Source organism: Schizosaccharomyces osmophilus, chromosome 1 (genome assembly GCF_027921745.1).
Source record: "Schizosaccharomyces osmophilus chromosome 1, complete sequence".
NCBI classification, from domain to species: domain Eukaryota; kingdom Fungi; phylum Ascomycota; class Schizosaccharomycetes; order Schizosaccharomycetales; family Schizosaccharomycetaceae; genus Schizosaccharomyces; species Schizosaccharomyces osmophilus.
The window spans coordinates 1,807,229-1,829,243 of NC_079238.1; the positions used below are offsets into that span (position 1 = coordinate 1,807,229).

Consider the following 22,015-nt stretch of genomic DNA (forward strand, 5'->3'; position numbering starts at 1 on the left):
ATCTTACTCAAAAAAAAAAAAAAAAAAAGAAAAAACGACAAATCGTCACTGGAAGTAAATAAGTGTAATGGGAAAAGACAGGATTCAATTTCCTTTCTAAGTCAAAGTCCTATCAGCTTTCACCTCCAGGAAAACCAGAGCCCCATAGTCTACATTATTGCTAATAATGTCTTTGAAAACATAATCAAAACTCACAAATACATACACATGAAATTCTTACAAAACCTACAATCGCAAACCAAAAGGCATCATGAAACAGCAAATCTCATTAGAAAAAAAAGTAATAACGTATACGGGTAAAGTTTTATGAATCTTACCGTCTATATATCATTGTATCACCTATTGAATTGCAGAATCTTTGCAACCAAAAATTTAGAGGGTGTTGTTGGCATAGAAGTCCTCAAGAGCAGTGACGATACGCTTGGTCATGGTCTTTTCACCCTCGTGAACCCAGACACGGGGATCGAACTTCTTCTTGTTAGGCTTGTCAGGGCCCTCGGGGTTACCGACGGGGGTCTTGAGGTAGTCTTGGAACTTCAAGACGTAGTCACGAACACCTTCGAGGTAAGCGTATTGGGTGTCAGTGTCAATGTTGACCTTGACAACACCGCTCTTGATACCGGTACGGAATTCGTTAACGGAAGAACCGGAACCACCGTGGAAGACGAAGAAGACGGGCTTGTCGTTGGTGGACTTGAGTTGTTGTTGAACATACTTTTGGTGGTCACCCAAGATTTCAGGGCGGAGCTTGACGTTACCGGGCTTGTAGACACCGTGGACGTTACCGAAAGCGGCAGCGATGGAGAAGTAAGGAGTAACGCTAGAGAGTTCACGGTAGACATCCCAGATGTCTTCGGGTTGAGTGTAGAGGGTGTTTTGTTCGGCACCAGAGTTGTCGACACCATCTTCTTCACCACCAGTGATACCGATTTCCATCTCAATCCAGATCTTCATTTGGACGGCACGTTCGCAGTACTTCTTAACACTGGCAATGTTTTGTTCCTTGGGCTCTTCAGACAAGTCAAGCATGTGAGAAGAGAAAAGGGGTTCACCGTGGAGCTTGAAGTAAGCTTCGTCAGCGGCGAACATACCCTCCATCCAGGGGAGGAGCTTCTCGGCGCAGTGGTCAGAGTGCAAGACGACGGGGACACCGAAGAAGGGGGCGATGGAGCGGATGTAGTGAGCGGCAGCAACACATCCAGCGATGGAAGCCTTTTGGCCGTCGTTAGAGGACTTCTTGCCGGCGAAGAAAACGGAACCACCGTTAGAGCATTGCAAGACGATGGGGGAACGAGCCTCACGAGCAGCTTCGAGAGCAGCAACAACGGTAGAAGAGGAGGTGACGTTGATGGCAGGGATAGCAAATCCGTGCTCACGAGCGTAGGTGAACAACTTCAAAACGTTGTCACCGCTAATAACACCAGTAGGAACAATGTCGAGAATACCCATATTTATGATTTGATGGTAGGACCTGTGATGAAACCTCTTGGTGAAGGGCCAAGCTCTTATATAGTCTGCCCAGCTACCCCATCCGGAAAAACTCGTCACCTGATGAACGTATCGATAGTGACCGAACCGTCGTAATTGTCCAATCAGTCTCATCAGTACCTTCGATCCCTGACGTCAATGGAAAAAAAAATGTTCTCTAGTAAGACTTACGAAAATGTGTCCACGAAAGAATCAATGAAATGTTCGGTATTCCAGAAAGCGAGGCGACGGAAATGGCAATGGCAATGAAAGATGCGCGCTATGTGCAAGCGATGAAACAGCAGCAAAAAAAAAGCGACGCAAAAGGAGCTGCTATAGTTCCAAGAAAGAAGTCTGCCAAGTAGAACACCAAGGAATGTCATTGCTGAGTGTCACAGCAATTTGCCTTTACAAACATATTGCTTTTTGTAAACGCAAACCTTGCGTATCACTCAACAATGACATTACCCTTCCTCCACCACCACCTCCTCTTCAGGCTAAAATCTGCTATTTGATTGAGCGTTGAATTGAGCTTTACTACAGACATACGTTTCGAAGCGATCAAGCAGGACGGGCTTGACTACCAAGGAGTTGATGCCAATCCCAATTCGTCATTGCTCTTGTTTGCGTCGTAGTTGGCCACCTGATTCTCCTTGTTTGTAGGTTTCTTTTTCACCATCTTTTTTTGGCTCTCTTTCATGCCTGCGTTTCCCTTCTTTTCTTTGTTGTTTTCCTTATTTTTAATGCCCTCCCTGTCCTTTGTTTATTTACTAACGAACCGCAAGCAGTCGCATAGAAGCATTTCGACGATGACGAATGTGTGTCCTCTTGTTACGCCGGAAAAACAATACGTCGCTTCATCACCATATCATATCTCTCGAGCAACTATCCCCGTTTCTATGCATCCATTCTTTTCTCCGGCCCTTCCAGGGATAAACATACCTTTGTTACCTCTCCAAAGCTGGTCTTGAGCCGTGCTCGTCCGTCTTGAGCTAGCTTAAATTGTTTGTTGAGCTTTATGTTGCTGCTGTCCGTTTCTTTGCTTGCCGCACTCTCTTTCCTTCATGTAGTACTGATCCACGGAGCCACCCATGGACCACTGCTCGGTATCTGATACCTCCTTGTCGTCCGTCCGTCCGTCCGTCCGTCTCGGGCATCTCTTCGCTTCCAGCAATCGCGGTAAAGGGAAATTTTCCAGCGCACCATACGACGACTCGTCTCTTCTGGCCCTTTCGATTCCCTTCTTTTGACTTCTTTGTCGCCCGTCCCGCTGGAACACTTTTTTTTTTCCGGTCGCTCCTTCTATATAGGTAAGAGATCGTCAGAAATGAGATTTCCCTTTTTTCATTTTCTTTCTTTCATTTTCTTGTAGTTGTATTCTAATTTTCTTTCATTTCAGTGCTTCTTTTCTTTCATTTTAAAACCATGTTCGCTTCCAACAATTTTTCATCTCGCTTTTGATAACCTTATTCATATCTCGACGTTTTGACATATCTAGCTCGCTCAAAAGTTCTCTTGCGAAGCAAGTGTCAAGAGACAAGCTTTCCTTTCTTTCTTTCTTTTTAGAAAACCACTTTTCAACTTTTGAATTGACGTTTCTGTAGATCTCTCTGCATCCTGTTAATTTCATCCATCGTCCATTTGTTTCAAACAACCGGTTCATATCATCAAAGGTTTCATTCTGTTACACGTTTCATCACGTTTCAACCGAAACAAATACTTTCTTCGCCTGCTCTAAGGAACCGTTGAAGAGAATGCAATTCATTAAAACTAGTAAACCGTGAAAAAAGGAAAATTAAAAAAGCAAGCCAAACACTTGCAAATATACATAAATAATACAAATACATCAGTGAATTAAAAAAAGGGCCGAGTGCTCTTTCGTTGAAGCAAGTCGCGGAGAAAGTTATATCGAAACGAAAATCATCACACGAAATCGCGAGCAAAGGAAGAAACCGTGGACACTCAAAGTGACTTCCGCGGTGCATTCATCACATTCGGGCTTCGACCCGGCGGCGCTGGACACAATACAAATCCAGCGGCATACGGAGAAGCGGCTACCGCAGGTGCTCTTTGTGCCGGGTATCCTAAAAGGTCAGATTCATTTTGGGATGGAACAGGTGTAGGAGGAAGGTAATTTCCACCTGGTGAATTATGACAAGGCCAATTCGCATCGGTTGCAAATAATGGCGCTGTAATGGGCACTTTGTATTCGGAAGGGGTAGCAGAGTTTGGCGTCAGTACCGGATAGGGAACAGGGAGTGTGGGTGTGTACGGTGACTTCCATTGATTTGGGAGATGAGGTGTAGGAGGCCAAGGAAGGCCAATGTGTGGATTCGAGGCATATGCCGAATTCACATAGCCATTCGATTCTTGCAAATTTCTAATTTCCTGCTGTTGTTGACGTTGGTAGGCAAGGTATTTTGACGAGACTAGGGGAGCTGGACGCATTCTTCGCGTAAACGTTTTACAATTACTGACTACCGTTGAAAGCTCCAATAAACCTATCCTTGTTTTTGGGTTTCGATCAAATATGCGATTTAACAAGGAATTCAGTTCTCGACTTATCGGGAGAATGGTTAACAACGTCGACGGATTTTGCACGTACGAACGATACGTGCCATCTGTTTGGGAACATGCACGTTTCCATGGATTTCTTTGGCAACACAGATTGATGAGTATAATGCCTAGCGCCCATACATCGTTCGGTGCCGTGCCAAACGCGGAGGAAGGTTTCTCAGATGACTCGTTCGTCAATGGTGTATAAACTTGATAGCCTACAGAGGAAAGCGCGTTTGGGTTGGACGACTCACGCTGACATTCCGGAGACATGTAAAATAAACTGCCGCAACCATAGTCACTTGAGAGTTCATCTGTGGTTGCGAGACCAAAGTCGGCCAAGTAAACCGTACGCCCTTCATCGTCTACGAGGATATTTTCGGGCTTCAAATCACGATGGTAGATGCCAACGGAGTGGCAGTGTTGCACAGCGCTGATGAGCTGACTAAAGACGTGTTTTATCAACAAGTCATTGCCGCGGTATAGACTCTTCTCGGTGATGCAGGTAAATAGGTCGCCGTCAGGGCAGTATTGCAAAACCACATAGATTGTATCTTCAGTGTCTAAGACACGGTATAAAGACAGAATATTAGGATGAGATTGTACGCGCGCATGTAAATATAGTTCTTTTGACTGTAACAGTTTTTGCTTTGCATCTAGGCCGTCTTTGCACAGGGCCTTGACTGCATACAGCGTACCATCGTAAAGATCTTCTGCTTTGTAAACGACACCATATGCACCAACGCCAATGACAGAAATAAATTGCAAGGAATCATCCAATGTTTCACCTATGCGAGCTTCGGGAGCCGGAGGCATATTGAAGCGGTTAAAGACCGGGTTGAATCGGCCGTTGGAAAGAAAAGAGAAGGGAAGTTAGGCGAAATTCCGTGAAAGAATGTAATTGTGGATGACTAGAACGATTACAAGATGAGAGAATTAGCTAGACAAGGGTCAACGATAAAAGAGTTTAGGGATTGACTTGAAGTAGGATATAGGATGTTCATAAAGACAAGCAGAACGAAACAATAACACTTTTAAGAAAGGAATAGGAGAGAAAAAGGGAGAAAAACACAGAGAAGCGCTGGACAATGAGGGAGAAAAATAAATTACAAAATCAAAATCAAACTCAAATTTCAAGAACAGGTTTCCGGCCGAAATCGAGAAACGTTCGCGTAGCACAAAACTAGACTAGAATATGAATCGGAAAAGGAATTTCTTCAAGACACTGTTACAAGCAAGGATGATGCGAGAAAACTAATGCACGAAGAAAATTCAATGCGGATGAATCGGGGTCACAACTTTTTGATTTTTTCAAGAAGGAATGGCAACAAATGGAAACGAAAAAAAAAAGACGTTAAAAAGAGAAAATTGAAAAAGAAAAGAAAAACAAACACCAACGTTGAAAACCAATATAAATGAAGAGACGAAAAAAATCAAAAACTAGGAAACGTAATGAAAAAGATAAAGCAAATGTATGAAAAAAAACCAGATGTTTTGGTGAAGGGGCGGGTTTTTATGGATGAATGGATGGAAAATCAGGTTAATTCGTGAATTTTGGGTCTTGGAAACGTCAATTGGAAATTTTCACCAAGAAAACGCGTAGCAAAACCCCGAAAAGAAAAAGGAGAAACGAAAAAAAGTCTTTCCACTATACTACTACCGAAGAGAAAACAACGAAATCGTCTATAAATGAAACAACCCTCAGAAACACGCGCTCCCAAAAGAAAATAGAAAACCAATGCAGGAAACGAAGGATGGGACCAATTCGTCAAGTGGTCGTCAACTCGGGTGGGTCAAGGAACTGTCTAAACTATACACCGCACTCGACGCGTGTGGAAAAAAAAGGGGAAGGAAACAAATGCTTGGAATGAATTATTGTTGAAATTGTATGTCAAAGGGAACGAATGGAAACTGAAAGGAAAATTCACAAGGAATGTCTATTGGAACAAGTGTCCTTTTTCTTTCTTCAATTTCAAATGTGCTAGAGGGATGAAAGGGAAGAATGTATGGTGTTGTAAATTCTGCTATAGAGAACAAAGAAGACCGTACAACAAAGAAACCCTTGTGAACAAAGAATTAGCAGAAATTCGGTTCCTATCTTTATCCTCGTTTTTAACGATCACCGTATTTCTCTTTAAACCATTCTTGGTTGGAATTCCTTCTCCAAAGGGTTGTTTGGTTTTCGTTTCGTTTCGTTTCTTTTCTTTTCTTTCCTACATATTTGTTTTTCTTTAACCATCTATCAGTCTTTCGACTATATTCAAGGTTCCGCTTCTTTCCTCCTACACCACTACCCAAGTGTTCCACCCTCCTCTCACTACACTTCTACCCACTACCTACTTGTATCCTTAGGATGTTGTTCCATTTGGACGTTTAGAGCCTTCGTATGCATTGTTTTCGATCAATTCTTTTAAACCCACCAATTCCATTCCTGCTGGAAACATAAAACCACACTTCTCTTCACATTAACAATACCAACAAAGGAAATTACCTTTCTCTCGCGTCCTCTGTCCCATCCATCCATCCACTGTTTCTTGGTTTGTTTACTTTTTTGATTTGTTTACATGTTCCTCGAATTGTCACCTAAGAAACAATTCACGTACCAATCAAACTCCCTCTCCCCATCTCTTGCTCTTTTTTCTCCTTTGCCATTCGTCCTTCCTTTGAACCCTAAGATAGCGGAATTCGACTTCCTCCAATCGTACTTCCGTAATGTTCCTTATTTGGCATCACTGAAACCCAAAGAGACCAACCGAATCCTTTCTTGACACCCGTCTTCCGCCTTTCGGATGTCTTCATTTTGACTCCCCCTCTCTGCTTTGAACGCTACGCGCCATTGAAATATGCATAAATGGGGTTCTTTCCTAAGCTCCCTTGTCCTATTCTTTGCTCACTGCATTGACCGCTCCTAATCCTTTTGCACTGGAGCCTTTTGTTTTCTCTTTTTGTTTTTCATTTTCATTTCGTTCGTTCCTCTGCCATCTTAACAAGGGCTGTTGGTCGAAGCATTGGTTCCTATCCTCTTATAGACAGTTGGTAGAACTTGCATTAGGTTGCATTTTTGAACGAAAGTTATCTGCTTTGGATTCGTCTTGTTGTAATCCTTAGTTACTTGAGGGTGTCTTTGTTGGGAAACCACAAAAAACAAGCATGGGGTATATTGCTTTTTAACGGTTTCAAGGCCTTGTGATTTTTCTTTGATATCGCAAAAAAGAAGGATTCGACTTTTTTGTTTCCTTCCCTTCTTCTTTTCTCTTTGTTTGTTTGTTTGTTTCTTTTCTCCTTGTTTTTTTGGACTTTTTCTTCTCTTGGTTACTTTTTAGTCGCTGTCGTTTTTACCTAATGTCCGTCGTCAATCCCTTGTCCGCGCGTCGTTCGAAAGAATACAATCGCATCTTCAAGGGTGCCGCGGTCTTGACCACCTTTGCCGCTTTATACATCGTCACGTCTTCCAACGGTTCTACCACCGTCAAGGCAAAATCTTCCATCAAAGGTCTTTACAATTCCTCGGGCAACGATTGCTTCTTAAACAGTGTTCTTCAAGCTCTCGCCAGTCAATCTTCCTTGACCCAATTCCTTCAGCTTCGTGCTTCCTCTTCCACCTTGTATGCAGCCCTTCTTGAATTCCTCAAAAATCTCAATTCCGGTAGCTCGAAACCCACCTCTGCGAATTCTTTCCTCAATATTTTGGAGAAAATTACAAATAAAGTCATCTTGCGCTCGTTACAGCAAGACGCCCATGAATTTTTACAATACCTTTTGGAAATCATCGAGTCCCAAGATTCTTCGTTGCCCTCTCCTTCCTCTCCTCCCTCCTCTGTCCGTATCCTCGGGTTTCCAGCCCAGCTTCCTTTCATCGGATTCATCCTTCAAACCGTTCAGTGCTCTTTTTGTTCCGCTAAAACTTCCACAAACTTTAAAAATACCATCTTGCAATTGAGCTTTCCCTATGCCCATAATGCTTCTTCCGTTTCTTTATCCCAGCTTTTTGCTTCGAATGCATTCGAGCAAGTCGATGATTTCAAATGTGATGCTTGCTATCCCCATACCAAGAAAACCACCTCTTGTTACCGTATGGTCCAATGGAAGCGTCCTCCTACCCTGCTTCAAATTCAACTAGAGCGGTCTTGTTACACTCCCTTAGGTCTTTCCCGAAACAACACCGCTGTTCATTACGAAAAGTCTTTTGTACTCCAAAATCGTTACCGTTACCATCTCCGCTCCGTCATCACCCATCACGGCGGTGCAAATTCAGGTCATTACATTTGTTATCGCAAAAAGGACAATTGTTGGTGGAGTGCCAACGATACCATCATATCTAAATGCACTATCGAAAAAGTTTTGGATCAGCATCGACTGGCTTTTATGCTATTTTACGAAATGGAGTCCCCTTCTGAATTGGATTAACTTATTCTTACCTTTTACTATTCTTCCGTCTCCCTTAATGAAAAAAGTTGGTTAAGCTTACTTCGTTACAAAAAATCTAATAGTCGGGTTGGTTTTTTGGTTCTATATATCTTAATATTGTTTCTTTCGACATCCTTTTCCCATCCACCCACTGACAATTTCTTCTCTATTCCATAGTTCCTTCTATTTAATGATTTTGTTTTTATTCTTTCATTTTCTTTCCTTCATGTAACCACCGTATCTGTCCACAAAGCCGCAACTTTGGCTTTGAGATTTTCAAGCGGTCTGTTTTTGTTGGCTTGATAGAAGTGCTACATGGCCCAACTATCTGCGCCGTAATATACTTACTTGTCTCTATGACTTTCCTCTCGTAGCAGAAACGCCTGCCAGTATGTTTTCTTACCATCGTCCTCTAAACCTTTTATTATTTCATAGTATTACCCAAAAGCCAATTCGTTATTTTTTTATTGTCTACTCTTTTTGACTAATGTCAAGGACAACTGCCATAGATCAACAGCAATATTATGTTTCCCTTTATGTCCTTTGCTTCCCGTAACTCAAAAAAAAGTACAAGCTCAATTCTTCCTCATTATTTAGCCAAACGAAACGACATTTCGTTTTAACGGGCTTCAAACTGCACCATTCTCTTGGTTCTCATTTTGTACATGACACGGTGGCCGCATTCACGACAACGGATTACCTCTTTCGCTTGAATGGTGTTTTTTGCACCGCAGTCTTTTAATTAATTAGCAAATTACCATGATAATGGATATGTTTCACGTACCTGCACAAAGATAAATCATTGTTACTGGCCTAGGTGGATTGAAAGCGGCTCCACCGGCAGAAGGACCAAAAGCACCGTTCATTATGTGTATATATGTATATTATAAACCCCAAAATAATCGTTCGTGAGCTTTTGCAGAAGAATTCCCTTTCCTCCGACAAGGTGTGGTGGTAAACAGCAAAAAATTCATCGTCTAGGCAGTAGACCATTATTCTCTAGACTTTATAATATAATCCTAAACAGGTCATATAAATGAAGAAAGACTGAAAATCAATAAATAGGTAGTATTTTTTAAAAAAAAGAAAGTTATCATATAAAGAATTTAAGCCGTGTTAAAAGAGTGAGAATAACCTGAATGATACGGTCTCCAAACGTTTACTTTCATCGTAAACAGTCTCCTGAAAGAAAGAAGAGAAAGGATTAAGCAAAAAGATAATACAAAAAAATTTTTCAACGATTTCATCCAGCAATTTATTCCACTTTCTATCCGCTGGTATGGTTATTTAGCAGATATGAGAGAAGTCGTGAAACAACATTTACATTGATGCTATTTCCTAGTAAACGATACATGCTTTTTTCCGAAATTCCTAATTCCTTCCACTGAAATGATTCCGGAAACCCCATAATCCTTGCAATTTCCCTTGCAGTAAAGTATCGAAGTCTCAAAGACATCCTGTCCTTTTCAAATTGGTCTGCTATATTTTCATGATCCGAGGTTTGTATAACTGATCCGGATCCTTGTACTAATTGCGCATAACCTCTAGTAAAACAACAACAATTAGTGCTCGTTGGTTTTACTATATCTAGTTGATGCCCATAACGAAACATAAGTTTATCAGCAAGAAAGTACGATTCAAGGCTAACTTGATTTTCCAAAAAATCATTTAAGCATTTCAATCCCTCATTTTTGTAACCGTCTTTGAATGAAGTCTTTCTGATATCGTCAAAGTTCCAGCTTACTGATGAATCTTTCCTGGCCAGACCATACCATCGACAACGAGAATTGGGAATGTTAAGTTCCTTTGGCGTTACAATTCCTTCTATAAAGTTATAACCCACCCTTTTTAGTACTTCGCGACAGCTGTGAGCAGTTAAACTATGTTCGAATCCTTGAACATTTTCAATCAAAATGTACTCCGGTGGACTACTTAATTTCGGAAGTTCATTTAGTAAATGAAGAAACGCGTGAGATCTTGGATCTTGCACATCCTGCTGTTTTCCAATGCGTGTAAACGGCTGACAACTCGGACTCATAGTCCATAAATCACACTTGTACTCATCTAAATCAGCCGCATCGAGCTTAGTAATGTCTATCTTCATTTATTAGTATAGCGAATAGAAATTGGATCGTACATGTTTAGCTCGATTTCCGAAATTGTGATTATACAACGTATTCGCAAGGGGATTGATATCAATCGCACAGACTACTTCGAACGATATGTTTGATGCCTTTAATGCATAATGCATACCCCCAATTCCAGAATACAACTCCAAAACTCGTATAAATTGTGTCCCTTTTTCCATAGTTTTTCTGGTTGTAACTTAATATCGTTCGTTAGTGCATATTTGTTAAATTGTCTGACTGTTAAAATTTTATTGGGATTATGCTTCTTGTTTGAATGTGTATAAATGTAATAATATATGGACAAAACATATCATTTTATTTACGAAAAATTAAAATTCTCACAAAAACCCCAAAATCGTCAAATCCCGTTTTTAAGTTGCTTATGAAATCTCTCATATAAAGAAGCTGATCTAATCATCTTCTTTTTTTGCTTTTGTACATTTCCTCGATATTCTCAGGCTTGAAATAATGAGGACTAATTTCCAATAACCACTCTGGCTGGATCTGCATAACTTGTCGACAGTACTCTTTACTCGTCAAGACAAGTTCATAATAAATAATAATTTTCGGTTTCTTTTCAACCATAGTAGAACTTGGATGAACATATACCGTTTGGTTGCTTTTAACAGTTCTATATGAATCACCTGTACGATCTAATCGTGCTGCATTAGAGAAATATCCAGCGGTTATCGCCTTTTGAATTGGCATCAGTGAGTCTGCAGAATTACTAGTCAATTCAATTTCAACACGACTGCAGAGGTTTGCGAGCTGATCTCGCACATCACGAGCTCTGCATAAACTTTTATACTGTAGAAAGTTTTCTCGTGACCACTGATAGGAAAAATCTGTATCTACCCATTCATTCCATATACGAAGCAAAGTTAAGTGATCACCACCTGGTTGTACAAAGTTCATTCTAGATTTGTCAGCCTCCATGATACGATCTTTTGGTCGATAAAATAACGAAGCAGATTCACCCAACATAGCTATTATAGAAAGGACTTCTTCAACACATCCATAATTAGCGGATGATATCAACGATTTAGAAAGCATTGGGTCCGTAGGAAATTCTGCCATTTGTCTTCCCAGCTTTGTGAGTTCGCCTCGATTATTTAGAGCTCCGAGTGCATATAAAAGCTCCAATGATCGCATCAATGTTTCTGGAGGTGGTGAATCCATAAAATCAAAATCCAATAAATTATTGATTCCCAATGACTTTAAAAGTAATACAATATTGGTTAAATTAGTTCTTTGGATTTCCGGAGACGTGACCATATCAAGCTCATTGTTGTAAGTCCAGCGAGTATAAAGACGAAAACATTTACCGGGTCCAACTCGACCAGCACGTCCAGCACGCTGATCAGCAGATGCACGAGAGCAGGGAACAGAAACTAAGCTTTCCATTCCTGTTCTCGGATTATACACATTTTGCTTAACGAATCCGGAATCGATTACATAATTCACTCCATCAATAGTAATAGAAGTTTCTGCAATATTTGTAGCCAAAACAACCTTCCGTGCACCAGACGGTGTAGGCTCAAATATTTTCGCTTGCAACTCCGAGGGTAAATTAGCGTAAATTGGGCAAAGAATGATTTCAGGGATTCTCTTCCCTAAAATCTTACACAGTTCTTGAATGTTTTCAGACATAATTTCTATTTCATCTTGACCAGTCAAAAAGACTAATATATCGCCGGCCTGTTGAGTTGTATGAATCTGCAAAATTGTAGTTATAGCTGCTTGTATATAGTTTGCCTCTGGCTGAGGGGTATAATAAATATCAACAGGAAACCGCCGACCAGGAATATAAAAGACAGGCGCCTCATCAAAATAGGAAGAAAACTTGGCTGCATCAATAGTAGCACTAGAAACCAGGACTTTTAGATCAGGGCGAAATCGAGCAATATCCTTCACGAGACCAAATAGGATATCAGTGTGAAGTGTTCTTTCATGTGCTTCATCTATAATTATAACTGAGTAACTAGCAAGATCTGGCTCAGTCAGAAACTCTCGTAAAAGCATTCCATCAGTCAAATACTTTATTACCGTTTTTTCAGAAGTGTTATTTTCAAAACGAATGGTATATCCAACTTCTTGGCCCAATCGAACATCCATTTCATTAGCTACACGAGCAGCAACAGACATAGCGGCTACGCGACGTGGCTGCGTACAGCAAATTTTCTTGTTGTTTTTGGTATATCCGGCATCATGTAGAAACTGCGGCAACTGGGTAGTCTTTCCTGAACCTGTCTCTGCTACTACCAACAAAACTTGGTAAGCTTCGATTGCCTTTAGCAAATCATCCTTGAATTTGTAAACAGGCAAAGATTTTCTGGACTCCTCCATTGAAATCGCCTTTATTTCGGCTGGTGAAAGTACAGGTGCAGATGCTTCGGCGCCTGACTCAGATTTACCAGGCATGTTGGACTCTAAAAGAAAGTCGATCTTTTGTGAATCGTCAAAAACATAATCAAATTGTTTTTCTTGAGTGGGAGCTTTCATATTATCTTCATATACGAGAGCTTTTGAGATTTGTTGAGACTCCCATTGGGCTTGTTCGGCAGCACCAAAGGGGGTAGCAGGCTGACGCTCGTCGTTAGCATCCGTGTAGCGTTGGTGCAAGACAGCCTCTTTTCGCCTTCTATCTAATTTCCCTTGTTCAGTGAAGTAATCTTCGGGCATCCGATATTCGGCAGCTTGCGCATTCAAGTTCATGCGCTCTTCAGCAATCCTTAATAGCTCCTTTTTCTTTTCCAACTCAAAGATTTCTCGTTTTGTTAATTGTTCATCAGCAAATAAAAGTTCTTCATCTTGAATCTCTCTTCCCAAAAGCTCCAACTGCTGTTGTGCTCTTGGCTTCAAATAGTGCTGGCGAGACTTTTTACGTAGTTCCGCAGCCAGTCGTTCTCGAGAGTCTGGATCATCCGCAAGGTTTCTTAAAGCAACTTCTTCCGAAGAGAGCTTTGAAGAGTAATCTTCAACTAAATCTCGAGTTGAAGTCGTCAAGTCTCTTTGCCTTAATCGCTCCTCAAACTCTTCTCTCTCTCTCAAGTCATGCATTCGTTCATCTTCCTCATTATTTTTGATAGTAAAATTAGCTTCAGGTGATTGCTTTTTTTCAGATAGCTTCTCCTCCTGGTTGGTTGCAGTATTCGAGATTTCTTCTTCCTCTTCATACTCATCACTTTGCCATTCGTCATCATCATGCTTGCGTCTTAATATATCCCGTTTATGCTCCTTGCGTCTTTCCTTACGCTTCTTCGAGTCCGAAGGCGGTAACCTGCTCGACCGCTCTGCTTGTTGAGGCTCTAATAGCAGTTCGTACTTTGCATTCTGATTCTCCATTTGCAGAATCTCTCTCTGTCGCTTTTTTCTGTAATTGTATGCGTCGTCTGATGTCTTTCCTTTATTTTTTGGTATCCTAGAATACAGAGAATGAGCAAACTCATGCACTTTGGAATCAGCTTCCTCCATGCCAAATCCCACTAATTTCCGAAACAGCTCCTGAGAGCTATGTGAATGAGAAGCTTCAGCAATTATATACTCTACAACTGAAGGTTCTGACATCCCTAAAAGTGCAACTGCTTGATCCGAAACATATTGTTCTAAAGACATATTTCCTTTATTTATACCGTCGAATACACCTTCTAACTTTGCTCTTCTAATTCAATTCTTAAAGACGGAAAGATCCTCAACGAGCTTTTATATCATATATAATTTTCTGGTGTCAACAATTGGTAATATAAGCTTGGCATTTGCATGTATGCGTCGAAGTCGCGTTCTACAGACTATACTCCCTCTTGCCAGATGCTAGACCTCATTAACTTTGATTACGAGACATACTAAAACTACAGTATTTACTTGAAATGATCCTAATGAAATAAACAAGAATTCGTAAAATAAAGTTGAATAATAATAGAAGAATTACTAATTCAATTTTACTCAATTAATAGCTGGCCTTTTACCTGTCAAAGACTTTATTTCTTTGCGCTTCAACAATTGTGCCATCGCTGTTAAGCTTCCATTGTGAGCACTAGTGATCGTTTGGTCATTACTGTTTGAGGTACATTACGAAAATACTTTATTAAGCTCTATATTTTTCTTAACATAAATAGCACCTTTAACTTTTAGTTTAAAGCTGTTTTTCCAAAATTCGTTCGATACTCCCATTTATTAAAAGAAGTAAGCAAGTAACTTCTTGCGTGCGTTTTCAAAGTCCTCTTCTTTCTTATAATTATCGATATTCTACCTCTAGAAAAATGTCAGATGAGGCTTATAATCAATTCTTGAATGCTGCAAATGCCCCAGTTCCTTCTCCTCCTCCCAAAAGCCCTAGTGAAGTTCCTTCTCAATGGATGAAAAGCACTGACAACATTCCTAGTTCAGCTCCATTAAGCGCTTTGTCAGAACAAGTAAAGGGTCACTACTATACTAGTGAGTCAGATGAACTCTTTCATCCTATCTATCTAGAGAAGATTCCCTCAGAGTTCGAAAGCATCGATAAAAAAGAGTTTGATCCTCGTAATGAATACAGTGGCATCATGAAAGCGGTTCAAGACTGCTGCAGCTCAAATACGGTACAAATTTTCAGTTACCAGGATACAGCGTCTACAGTTATTTATTATATATTAAGTAAGCTGAACAATGGCCATTGGTGCGGCCTTACAACCATGGAAGTCTCCACTTAACTTGATGGGACTTTTAATTTACCATGTTTTCACATTAGCATGCTAGTTAAGCAATAGTTATAAACAAGCATTGTATCACATTTATTGATAATGATTTAAATCATGTCTTATTTCTACATAACATTTAGCTATTCAAAGGAACTCAAGATAGCAGACACTCAAGATGTCTTCTCATCGGAAGTCTCTGCGGTTGGTGCAGGTTCAACAACTTCAGAAGATTCCGGAACTTGGGAATTGGAAGCAGCTGCTGCATTCGAATCCTGACTCTGATCAGTAGCATTATTACCATCATTACTATTGTTGTGGTTGTTTGTGTAGTTGTCATTTTTGTATCCATTATTTTGATGACGATTTCCCCTAGAAGGGTTGAACGATCTTTGGGAACTGCTTCGTCTAAAATCCGTATACGCAGGATAACGCATGTTCATCATTCCATTGTTCATAGCATACTGTCCATACATAGGAGGCACACCATTAACAGGATATGGCATCATGGGCATTCCTCCCATTCCTCCCATCTGAGGTACATAGTAAGTAGCAGGTGCCACTCCCCTGGGGCTATTGCCCTGCGCTTGGAAGGGAGGGACTCCGTAAGGTGGCATAACTGGGGGTGCCATAAACATGGGCGAAGCTACCGCACTAGAATTTCCTGAAGTAGGTGTAGCGTTTGGTGAGGCAGCGACCGACGGTTGTTGGCTAGGAGCACGCATGTAAGGAGGATATCCCGGTACTTGATAACCAAAAGGAACGTAAGGAACACCGGGAGTGAAAGCAGGCATTGCTGGCGACATGGGGCCATTAGGAAGAACTAAACCAGGAACTTGGGCACCTGTTGCCGAATTGCGCTTTCCTTGGCTTGCATCAATTTCTACTTTCTGGTTGGAAACAATATGCTGCACATCGTTGGGGCCAGAAGCCCAAGTAGGGGGACAAGAAAATGGTTTCTCTAATGTTTCTCCAATTTGTTCTTGTCCAGCAGCGGTCTTAATGACATTAAAATTTTCCATGACGGATGATTCTGCTCGAGAACCTCCGTTAGGGAAGAAGGGACGCTCCTTATTATCACCTGGAGTTCCAGCATTTGAAGTCATTCCTGCTTCTGTACTGGAGGACTTTCGTGAAGTCATAGATTGAGAAGCAGCTGGCTTTGGGGGAAGAACAAACTTACCGGGAGTAAACACGGGGGCACCAACATTAGGTTTGAAGGATGCAGCCTTAGCATTCAATTTCAACGGCTTCGATGGTTCCTTATTTACAGGTTTCTCTTGTGCGTTGTTAGACTCCAAGGAGGTCTGTGGCTTGGCTTCTTCTTCCTTTATTTCTTGAGTCTTTTCCTCCTTGTTTAATTCATCGACAAGAGTAGGCTCTTTATCTTTCTTTTCTAAAGATGGTACATCCTTAGATGGAACTTCTTCCTTTTGTTTGGTAATATTTTCTGAAACATCAACCTTTGTAGTCTCGCCAGCGGACTCAAATGGCTTTTGTTTTTCTTTGGAAGCATCTTTGTTTCCCTTAGCAGAATCCCCTTTGCTTCCAAATCCACCTAGATTCAAAGATTTACTGAATTGCATGAATTCTTTTATTTGACCTTCTTTTTCTCCTTTAGATAACGTACCCATCTTGCGACGGGCGTTGAAGAATTTTTCAGCGGCACGGGAGTCACCGCCGCGAGAAAACGCCATGTGTCGCTGGGATACAATGGCAGGGTCATTAGGCAGTAAGCCATTGCGAGGGCCAGCATTTCGAGGACGATTGTCTCGATCTTTTCCTTGGGAATAATTTTCTCTTGATGGAGGGCCCCTGTTATTGGGTTTTCCCAGTTGAGATGAGCGTTGAACACCCGAGTAAAGGTCTTCTTCATCAAGTCCACTATCATCGGTCTTGCGGCCTCGTTCTTCAGCGAGATGAACATTATCGGTAGTGGAGGATTCAATTTCTTTTGCAATACGATCAGCTTCTTGGGCACGTTCCTTGTATTTGGGGTGACTTCGATTAATAGTTGAAGTGTATTGTTCCTCATCAAATTGAGATTGAACACCAAAAAGTTCTTCATTAGCGGCAAATTGATCCCATTCACCGCCGCCTGTTCGGTCCACAGACTCTTCCAAACTCATCAAAGAGGCGCTCGCATCCTGAGGGTCAGGCCTCCAAGGCAATAATTCACGCTCCCGATGTTCAGTGGAGCCCCTGTGAGAAGAAATCGCTGCATCGGTTTTCCATGACTTATTGTTTGCCGAAGAAGTCCTAGACGCATTATTCACACGTCTCGGGTTGGAAGTATTTGTGAATCGTTTGTTCGACGTCGAAGACGTCGAGTTTACATTACTGCTGTCTTTCGTATTATCTTTAACACTTGCTTCTGGCACTGCCTTTTTCGTTTCAGTGTAAATACGTTCGCTATTGCTTGCCGATTGAGATGCTTTGCTTCCTTTAGCTGCAACTGCTGACCATCGTTTCGTTGCTTCAGTCTTTAAAGGACCAACGTTTCGTTGTGGGGTCTGTTCCATTCTGACAGAATCGGTTGCCGTAAAAATTACTTGAGTCTCCTCAGATACCCTTGCAATTTCTGAATTTGCAACCTCCCAGTACCCGACTGAGATATTAGTGAATTCCGTGGAGGTTGGAAGTTGATGGTTGAATCAATTACGATGAATCTTTGGGGTTTAACGTGTGGCGCCCACCGCAAATTTTCGTAAATCCCAAATTATGCGAAAACGTAGGAATTTTTGTAGAGTACTTTAAATTATTTATTTATTTTATTGGCTTTTGTAAAATGGGATTTAGTACTTTTCGTTCTTTTGTTTTCTCTGGTGCTGCTACCTCACCACCAATAGAAGAATAACGAATTCCTTTATGTAAACATGAAACTATAAGAAGAAAGATTCATTTCCGTAGGCATTCATCAGACGGGCAGAAGGTTTTGTTTTTTAGTGATTGGAATACCATAAAATTCTTTAAAGTCTATGGGAAAATTGTAGTCATACAGTAGTATACGGTTCTTGTAGTATATCTAAGAATTGCTTCCTGTGTTTGTTGAGTCATTCCCAGTGATACGCCCTTTAAGATTGATTTGGGATACAGGTGCATAGTTTTCAATGTCTTTCCTGATACCTGCCGGCACAATCTCCATCGTCTCTAGCATTTTACTCTAGTTTACAAAAAAAAAAAAAAAAACAAAAATAAAATAAAATTGAAAATAAAGAATGCTATTGTTGCAAACTCCTGTTGCATGAATAGATGAATGTTATCAAGCCAGTAAGTTGCCTTTCAATACGGTCGCTCAAAGAAGCTACTAACCCTTACTGCACTTGTGACATCGTCTTCAAAATATTCCTTGAGTTTTGATTTTCTCCTGTTTTCAAGTATTTCAAAATGGCTATTACTTTTAAGCAACAGATGTTCTCTATTTTTGGAATTTTCATCGTTGGTAAGTCAAATGAGCAGCTTCGTTAAGAATGGAAAGTTGGCTGCTGTTTCAACTCAATTCCCATTGCATAGACCTTGGAAAAAGATTGCATAGAAAAGGCATTATTGAAAGTAGAAATTAACTGAGCTGTTTGTTTAGGTGGCCCCGTTTCGTTCATCTTACTAAAGAATCATCTATACGAAAAGCGAAGGGCATATTTCAAGCTGCAAAGGGAAAGAGAAGCTCAAAACAAAAAAGAAGCCAATTGATTTTAGCGTTTGTCATTTCATAAAAGTATGAATCCCGAAAGAGAGAGATACAAAAGGGAGACAGACCCTCCTTTTGTATCCTGCATCAGGTCGAAACCCTGCGAATGGCATGGAATCCCTTACTGAAGACAAAAAAAAGCTTCCAAAATTCAAGACTTCTGCGCTCCTTTTTGTCTTGTCTCTTTGGTTCTAGTATGAATGGGATACCAGATGAACCACATTGGTAGATAAGTTTTCTTTTCTTGCATATGTCGAAGTGCAAATAATTATACATCTACAAGACGGGAAGCACACTCTCACAGAAACATTCCTTGCAAAACAAATTGAGCATTTACATGGAACAACACTGAGACAAATGTTACAAACTGTGTAGAAAGAAGGAAAAGGAGATTACGGGAAATAATTATAATAATATATTCAAATACTAGGACACACCCGTTCGGTTATAAATAAAAGGAGACGTTCATGACACAAAATTAGAAGGTTGCGACACGGGTGAAGCGTCAATCAAAACAAAATCTGCACTCATGTCCTTAGTACCCTTTAAAAAAAGGTTCTTAAAATAAAATTCGTCAAAATGGCAGCTAATAAGACGAAACATAAGATGGTAGGTCCCAAGCGATCATCATAAGGACCACTTCCTCTTCTTCGTATGGCAGAAGCTCTCCAATGATAAATTGATAAAGCATATCCCATCGTTCCTATGGCCACAACGGTAAAGAGACCAGCGCTAATCCTTCCGATCCTGTCACCAAAGTTCAGCAAACCAACAGACAAGCCACCTAAAACAACAGCAAAGCTGAGCCAAGAGAGAAAAGTCCGTTCATTAGCGAAGAAGACCTTGGGCTCCACTCTAACCGGGAGTGCAATTCTTTTCCCTGGGGTAGTTTGCAAAAGTGGTTGAGTCGACATTAAAAACAGGGTAAAATATGAGAAAATCAAAAAAGGACACCTTCAAGGTAATGTATATGACCGAATATTGAATATACCACCAATTAACTAATTATTCGATGTATTAAAAATGTTGTGACAAAGGCAACGAACACACATGCCTCAACTGAGAAGACTTTGTGAATATAATGATGTACAGTGCAGGTCTTTATTTAATTATAAACAAAAAACGTTCTAAGAAAAAAATAAAAATAAAACAAAAAAAAAGAATGTGCTATGTAAAATGGAGAACTAAAAATGAAAGAAAAATATTTACAAATTTTTGGGTTCCTGTCGGTCTTGCAAAAGCTTGCCGTAGTACATGAGTTGTTTCACAATCTCAGGATTTGGCATCTCCTGTTGTTCTTCGAATTGTTGTAGGATGCTGATGTACTGCATGGCTTCCTTTATTGTAATAGATACAAAGTACTCTTCTTCTTCATCACTCTCGAAATCACGGTCCTTCAAAAATTCGGCTGCAATTTGGTCAGTAACATCAGCATCTTCATCCACGACGCTTTCTTCGACAGGATCTATGAACCGATCGATGGACTGATTTTTTACGTCTGTAAAGTGGTAAAACAAAGATTTCAGTTTTTCAGAAGCTTGTATTGTAGAAGATGGGAGTTTTACGTCAGAAAAACTTTCTTTTATGGTTATTAAGCCGGAACGTTGAAAACTAAATGCAATTGAGGAACTGGAAACATCAAAATTCCATGCAGCAACCATCCAGTGAATAGCTTTTAGTATATTGACAGCTTTTATAGGGTCATGACCAAGATTGACTTGGTCCATCATATACCGGAGCCAATAATTTCTATAGCATTCCTTAAAATTACGAAATATGCCCATAGAATACGGATTTTGTGTCAGGTTGGAACTTTTTGGTAGCCATAAGATGGCTATATTTTGAAAACTTCTAGTACGACGAATGTTTTCTACGGCGCATTCATGTGCGCTAAGCCGATCCAAAAGAAGTAAAACCTTTCTACCAGACATTTTTTGATCGAACCAAATAAGCCACTCCTGCATTATAATATTATTAAATTGAGCAGTACCATTTGATCTCCATTCGACGTCAAGGGCATGGATATTGACACGCGCAGAACGGAATGCGCGAGGTTCTTTTGAGTAGCCAATGATCCATAGGGGTAATTTTTCTGTACCAAGGGCATTGCAGCACATTGCTATAGAAACGCGCGCTTTTTCGCGACGGATGCCGTGTATAAATTCGACAGAAGGAGGTTTATTTGGAACGAGCTTCCATAAAAGTCCTACTTCGTCGAATGAAAATACATCCTCCAAGGCGTAATGCTTTACAAATTCATAAATCATGTCTGTATCAGCTAGTTTAACATTGTCATGGGGATTAGAAGGATGCTTTTGAAACCTTTTCAGCCAATTGCTGCTAAATTCTGGGGTTGGCAAGTTTGAATACGCCGGGATCTTTTTCCAAAATTCGCATGCGGTTTTTCGTATAACTTCTTCATTTATGCCAATATCGGATTTTTGTGTTCTTTGGATCCATTCCACAAGAGCACTCTCCAGAACAGGATATTTCGCGGGTAAAGTATTGGGTGTATCGGAAATTTCAGAGCCCGTTTCATCAAGAAATTCATATTTCGATGATAATATTTGAGAAACCGACGGTTGCGACAATTCTTTATCATACTTTTCTCTAAACCAAGCCATCAACTTTTGTTGCGACGGTTTTTCAACGCACCCAAAGTAGAAATCACGTAGTTCTTTCTTTTCTTTTTTTGTAATGACTTGACGCCGTACTGGAGGCATATTTACTTTTAGTAATCAGCGCTCAGCATTTTGGTTTTGTGAGTACTCGATCATCACAATTTTTTCCCTTTAACAAACTGCAAGTGCGTCTAGGGGCGATCCGTTTAGCCGAATATTTATTGACCTCGAAGTAATGAATTTAATATGAGTTTATTTTCACAACCATCCTATTCGTATTTATCAAAAATAAACTCAACTAAGTTGACATACCTCGTTATGAAAGTTTACATCATCGCCCATACTGTTATTGTCTAAACAAGACATACCCCATACTATTATTGAGAAATGGAGTTTCTCCATGAAAGAATTCCTTTTCAGCATATCAGATTCATTCCAATTTCTTTTCTGTTTAATTTTTTCTTCTCTTATACA

The 22,015-nt window shown here is 40.4% G+C and overlaps 11 protein-coding genes and 1 non-coding gene across 12 annotated transcripts; 3 read left to right on the plus strand and 9 right to left on the minus strand.

The window, feature by feature from the left end:
• Window positions 1-372: 372 nt before the first annotated feature.
• fba1 (fructose-bisphosphate aldolase Fba1) lies at window positions 373-1,602 on the minus strand (the record flags this gene model as incomplete). Its single annotated transcript, XM_056179633.1, has 1 exon — window positions 373-1,602. The coding sequence occupies one exon, from the start codon at window positions 1,600-1,602 to the stop codon at window positions 373-375; it is 1,230 nt and encodes a 409-aa protein (XP_056035591.1).
• Window positions 1,603-3,429: 1,827 nt separating this feature from the next.
• Window positions 3,430-4,839, minus strand: pat1 (serine/threonine protein kinase Ran1/Pat1; the record flags this gene model as incomplete). The annotated part of the gene is made up of 1 exon (XM_056179634.1): window positions 3,430-4,839. The coding sequence occupies one exon, from the start codon at window positions 4,837-4,839 to the stop codon at window positions 3,430-3,432; it is 1,410 nt and encodes a 469-aa protein (XP_056036331.1).
• Window positions 4,840-7,365: 2,526 nt separating this feature from the next.
• On the plus strand, window positions 7,366-8,430 carry ubp11 (mitochondrial outer membrane anchored ubiquitin C-terminal hydrolase Ubp11; the record flags this gene model as incomplete). Its single annotated transcript, XM_056179635.1, has 1 exon — window positions 7,366-8,430. The coding sequence occupies one exon, from the start codon at window positions 7,366-7,368 to the stop codon at window positions 8,428-8,430; it is 1,065 nt and encodes a 354-aa protein (XP_056036334.1).
• Window positions 8,431-8,656: 226 nt separating this feature from the next.
• On the minus strand, window positions 8,657-8,750 carry U2-guide RNA. The gene has a single exon (XR_008803659.1). It is a non-coding gene; the product is annotated as a U2 snRNA-specific guide RNA (small nuclear RNA).
• A 299-nt stretch (window positions 8,751-9,049) lies between these two features.
• rpc10 (DNA-directed RNA polymerase I, II and III subunit Rpc10) lies at window positions 9,050-9,296 on the minus strand (the record flags this gene model as incomplete). The annotated part of the gene is made up of 2 exons (XM_056179636.1): window positions 9,050-9,165; window positions 9,215-9,296. The coding sequence occupies 2 exons, from the start codon at window positions 9,294-9,296 to the stop codon at window positions 9,050-9,052; spliced, it is 198 nt and encodes a 65-aa protein (XP_056035002.1).
• Window positions 9,297-9,697: 401 nt separating this feature from the next.
• On the minus strand, window positions 9,698-10,738 carry pmt1 (tRNA (cytosine-5-)-methyltransferase Pmt1; the record flags this gene model as incomplete). The annotated part of the gene is made up of 2 exons (XM_056179637.1): window positions 9,698-10,528; window positions 10,568-10,738. The coding sequence occupies 2 exons, from the start codon at window positions 10,736-10,738 to the stop codon at window positions 9,698-9,700; spliced, it is 1,002 nt and encodes a 333-aa protein (XP_056036313.1).
• Window positions 10,739-10,973: 235 nt separating this feature from the next.
• Window positions 10,974-14,174, minus strand: cdc28 (ATP-dependent RNA helicase Cdc28; the record flags this gene model as incomplete). Its single annotated transcript, XM_056179638.1, has 1 exon — window positions 10,974-14,174. The coding sequence occupies one exon, from the start codon at window positions 14,172-14,174 to the stop codon at window positions 10,974-10,976; it is 3,201 nt and encodes a 1,066-aa protein (XP_056036308.1).
• A 644-nt stretch (window positions 14,175-14,818) lies between these two features.
• Window positions 14,819-15,247, plus strand: SOMG_00846 (SPBC21B10.02-like, conserved protein; the record flags this gene model as incomplete). The annotated part of the gene is made up of 1 exon (XM_056179639.1): window positions 14,819-15,247. One exon carries the CDS (start codon window positions 14,819-14,821, stop codon window positions 15,245-15,247), a length of 429 nt encoding a protein of 142 aa, XP_056036325.1.
• Window positions 15,248-15,405: 158 nt separating this feature from the next.
• On the minus strand, window positions 15,406-17,754 carry ath1 (ataxin-2-like protein; the record flags this gene model as incomplete). Its single annotated transcript, XM_056179640.1, has 1 exon — window positions 15,406-17,754. The coding sequence occupies one exon, from the start codon at window positions 17,752-17,754 to the stop codon at window positions 15,406-15,408; it is 2,349 nt and encodes a 782-aa protein (XP_056035980.1).
• An 865-nt stretch (window positions 17,755-18,619) lies between these two features.
• On the plus strand, window positions 18,620-18,922 carry SOMG_00848 (Schizosaccharomyces specific protein; the record flags this gene model as incomplete). Its single annotated transcript, XM_056179641.1, has 2 exons — window positions 18,620-18,674; window positions 18,813-18,922. The coding sequence occupies 2 exons, from the start codon at window positions 18,620-18,622 to the stop codon at window positions 18,920-18,922; spliced, it is 165 nt and encodes a 54-aa protein (XP_056034993.1).
• Window positions 18,923-19,465: 543 nt separating this feature from the next.
• Window positions 19,466-19,834, minus strand: nrf1 (vacuolar transporter chaperone (VTC) complex, GTPase regulator subunit Nrf1; the record flags this gene model as incomplete). Its single annotated transcript, XM_056179642.1, has 1 exon — window positions 19,466-19,834. One exon carries the CDS (start codon window positions 19,832-19,834, stop codon window positions 19,466-19,468), a length of 369 nt encoding a protein of 122 aa, XP_056034992.1.
• A 291-nt stretch (window positions 19,835-20,125) lies between these two features.
• On the minus strand, window positions 20,126-21,643 carry SOMG_00850 (ARS-binding protein; the record flags this gene model as incomplete). The annotated part of the gene is made up of 1 exon (XM_056179643.1): window positions 20,126-21,643. The coding sequence occupies one exon, from the start codon at window positions 21,641-21,643 to the stop codon at window positions 20,126-20,128; it is 1,518 nt and encodes a 505-aa protein (XP_056035241.1).
• Between the last annotated feature and the right edge of the window lie 372 nt (window positions 21,644-22,015).